Source organism: Colias eurytheme, chromosome 16 (genome assembly GCF_061535395.1).
Source record: "Colias eurytheme isolate Ceu_HAF_F1 chromosome 16, ilColEury1 Martin Lab GWU primary, whole genome shotgun sequence".
In the NCBI taxonomy this organism is placed as follows: Eukaryota; Metazoa; Arthropoda; class Insecta; order Lepidoptera; family Pieridae; genus Colias; species Colias eurytheme.
This window is the reverse complement of record NC_142995.1, coordinates 5838692-5842830: the sequence shown is the minus strand read 5'-3', so window position 1 is coordinate 5842830 and position 4139 is coordinate 5838692. Positions and strand designations below refer to the sequence as shown.

General features: G+C 32.9%; 1 protein-coding gene across 1 annotated transcript; it reads left to right on the top strand.

The window, feature by feature from the left end:
• LOC149901804 (uncharacterized) lies at window positions 1–1506 on the top strand. Its single transcript, XM_090111167.1, has one exon. It carries the CDS (start codon window positions 1–3, stop codon window positions 1504–1506), a length of 1506 nt encoding a protein of 501 aa, XP_089967293.1.
• The last annotated feature ends 2633 nt before the right edge of the window (window positions 1507–4139 follow it).

The window sequence follows — 4139 nt, the reverse complement described above, 5'->3', positions numbered from 1 at the left end:
ATGGGAAATAGAGACAGAAGGCAAACTGCCATAGACAATCGTGAAAAAGATAACATATTTGACAATAAAAACAATATGGATAAAAAAGATGAATCCGAGATCAGCGATGAAGATAATGAATCCGCGATAAAGCGAAATATTAAAAAACTTTCAAGGGAAGAACTAGAGGATCTCTTAAATTTTTTATCCGACGATAAAAAAGCACTGTTGAAAAAAATTATCGACAGTAAGTTAGAGGGAATAAATAAGCGAGAAATAACAAAAAAAGCGGGAGCAGTTGAAGAAAATAATATTTGCGAAAGTGGACAAGCTGATTTAAGTAAGATAGATGCTGGCAGAACTATGGACTCGACACTATCATCAGCTTCATTATCTACAGGTGATACAACCGAAACTACAAAACATGCTGAAGTTTCTAGCCCCAAAAACCCCGAATCAGATAATGATTCTGATAAGACCGATAGCAAAAATGAGTTAATCAATTCAAACTTATCATTGAAGAAAGAGTCATCAGTGGACGATGAATTACACATTAAAGAGTCTAAAAATGATATTAACGTTAAAGAAGCTCCGAAAAACGAAAATAAAAGAGAAACAAATTCTGATGATATGGCGGAAGATAAATTGGAAATGGGGAATGATTATCTATTAGCAGACACTCAATATGCATCTTTAGGACATGATGAGGAGTGTGCAAGAGATGACAGTTGGTCTGAATTAATGAAGGATGAGTCAGAATTGCACAAGGCATACAACAATTTTAATAAAAGAGACGTTGATAATTATGCTAATTCAGCTGAAATTCAATCTTTAGAAGAGTCTTTCCCAAATTACGATTTAGTGGATTCTAAAAATTCTGAATCAGAAATGGCACCTCTTGTCAGAGTAAAAAGAACCAATAGCAACTTGAACAAAAGAGTAACTGACCATTGTATGAACATGAAAGTTCCATTTTTCCCTAGAGCTCTCAATGATGACAATGATGATAATGAAAAAAGTGAGTTTGACGATGGAGGCATTTTTGAAAGGGCTTTGCATTATGAAAACATGGGAAAAGATCACCTTGTTAAAGCAGAGCTTGAAAAAAATAATGAACGCATTCAACGTTCAAACAACAATGAAAAAAAATATAAAACACAATTCAAGAACTACTCAAAAATTAAAACCGAGAACGATAATACAAAAATAGGTTCGGATACAGATAATATATTGTCCAATGTTGAAGGTGTTGATGATAATTTAATGTTAAATAATGGTTTTCGTAAAAAACGTATTGCCGATGATACTTATTTGAACGACGAGTTAGTTAATATTGAAAATAACGAATTAATACCAAAATCTGCATCAGATTTTATAAGGATTGAAAAAAGTAATGATTTAACACATAATTCTTTTAATGCGGCTAACTGTCAAGAAAACGAAGCCTTTGGGCCTGTTTCACACAGCCCCGAGGGAGAGCTCAGTCGATATAAAAGAGTGAGGCGATTAAAACTATCCCCTCAATGAAGAGTAAATTAGAGGAAATGTATTAATTGAAATGTTCTAAATTGACTAGACGATATTTTTTTGGACAAAGCTAGTCGTCCGCTAAACGGATGAATAAAATAAATTAGTCGTCCGATTACCGGATGAATAAAATAATTTAATCGTCCGATAACATCTATTTATCTATATAGTTAGCTTATCGGGGTTTCTTTAGAGAACTGCCGCACGTATTATAGGTTTTTTGTGGGGGGAGGAGGGCACACGTTGGTATTTGATTTTTTTTTTGCGCGTCGACGGAGCCCCGCTTCGCGGGGCTCCTATGTCTGTGTAGTTTTTTTTTTAAGAAACCTAACCTAACCTAACCTAACCTAACCTAACCTAACCTAAACTTGATTTTTTTTGCGCGTCGACGGAGCCCCGCTTCGCGGGGCTCCTATTTCTGTGTAGTTTTTTTTTAAGAAACCTAACCTAACCTAACCTAACCTAAACTTGATTTTTTTTGCGCGTCGACGGAGCCCCGCGAAGCGGGGCTCCTATTTCTGTTTAGTTTTTTTTTTAAGAAACCTAACCTAACCTAACCTAACGGCTAACCTAACTTAAACTTGATCTTTTTTTGCGCGTCGACGGAGCCCCGCTTCACGGGGCTCCTATTTCTGTGTAGTTTTTTTTTAAGAAACCTAACCTAACCTAACCTAAAGGCTAACCTAACCTAAACCTAACCTAACGAATTAAGGGCGAATATCTCGGCCATTTTTGATTTTAAAGAAAAGTTGTTCCTATAAAACATGCTTATATTAGCGTAATCTTTACGATAAAATAATAATAAATAGGTGTTATAATGACACCAACTCCATCAAAAATTTTCTAAGTCCTGCGCCCCCTTTGCTTTAGTCCAACCCAACTAGCTTTAGTGTTAAAAGGTTATCTATTAATCCGAATAATCGGACGATTAAATTATTTTATTCATCCGGTAATCGGACGATTAAATTATTTTATTCATCCGGTAATCGGACGACTAATTTATTTTATTCATCCGTTTAGCGGACGACTAGACACTTCGTATTTTTTTAGTAATATTATTTGTTGTGATATAGTTTGTAGTTTTTTCTTTTAGTCATATTTAAGATGAATAAAGTTATATGTGTAATAATGTTTAGGGGTATTACTTTTTTTAATAACTGTATGAAAATAACTAATTAATCCAGGTGGAGAAAACTCCAACCAATAAATCATTATAATCTGTTCAGCCGTTCTTGAGTTCACATAATCGCATAGCTCTGCGCAAAAAAAATTAATCTCGTAAGCCTGTCCCTTTCCTGTTTCATAAGTACTTCTTCTACAATCTACATGTCATAAGTTTCAAAGCTAGTGTTTACACCTGCAAATTGTTATATGTATAATATTATAGTATAATATTTTAGGACAATCAGGCAGTAGTAGCTACTATTAAAAATTTATCAATAACAGTACCCGATATTTTTTACAGTGACCTAGCGAAATGGATTGCATTGCATTGATAGAAAATACGCTAGGTAATTTCTTAAATGTAATACTCGTGTAAAATCACACTAGAAATTAAAAAAAAATACTACATATTATAAAGTCCGGTCGCGGAGCAGGAAGAATTTCGTACATTAACCTGTTATTACCTGTCACTGTCACTCCCTTGTAAAAATAATGTGTCTTGCTCGCACAGGTGCAATGACCGCCGTCCTTAGGGATTGTAAACCTTAACCTGAGAGCGTAAGGTTTGTGTTTGCTTGATTGGTGTCAGGTGTTTAATTATGATTTTGTGAATTCAAAATTTATAAGAATAAACCTCAAACTCTTTATGTCCAATCAAAATCCGCCTAAGTCGAAATCGTGTGTTAGACTAACGTATTTCTGTAATATTGTACATAGTAAATTATTTTTTGAAAAAATAAGGTCATAAAGAAGTTTCACTTCTTATGTGTGTACACGCACACTTTTTTTATATAATATATCGTGGTTATTGAAAAAGTTAAAATGTAACTAACTAATAAGTATTGTAAATGAATAAAAGACATTTATTTAATAAATTAGTAAAAAACAATTTCTCCTCTAAATATTTCATGTAATTCTTTCACTTCATTCAAAAATGTTTGTGACCACTGTCAGTAGGTAAAGGGGTCATTGTACGAAATTCTTTCTGCTCCGCGACCGGACTTTAGATAAAGTTATCAAAGTCTCAAGTCATTTTGTAATTGACGCCTCTGACAGTTACTTCTAAAATTACTCTTTATCAAGACCGACTAGTATTAGCATGATCCATTTCAAAATTTATAGGTTTTTAAAGTAAACAAATATGCATATTAGTATATCTAAGTACCTAGTTTCATAAAAGTAGGCTTTTAAATAATATATTCATGAATTCTAAATTCATTATATTATGCCAGCTACAAACCAGTTACTAAAAAAAACAGCGAACATTAAATTTTGCCTATTTGCATGCTTGTCATAAAGGTTGGAGGTTTAACAGAAAAATAAAATGGTAGAAAATTAAAAAAAATAATTAATTAGAAAATTCTACATACTTTTATTGAAATCGATATTTTAGGTTTTATGGCATAGGTACTTTTAATTTGTAATTTACGTAGGTAGGTACCTAATGTTAAAAAAATAAAACACCGATA

Coding starts and splice junctions, on each gene's coding strand:
- LOC149901804 (XM_090111167.1), top strand. CDS start 1: ATGGGAAATAGAGACAGAAGGCAAACTGCCATAGACAATCGTGAAAAA.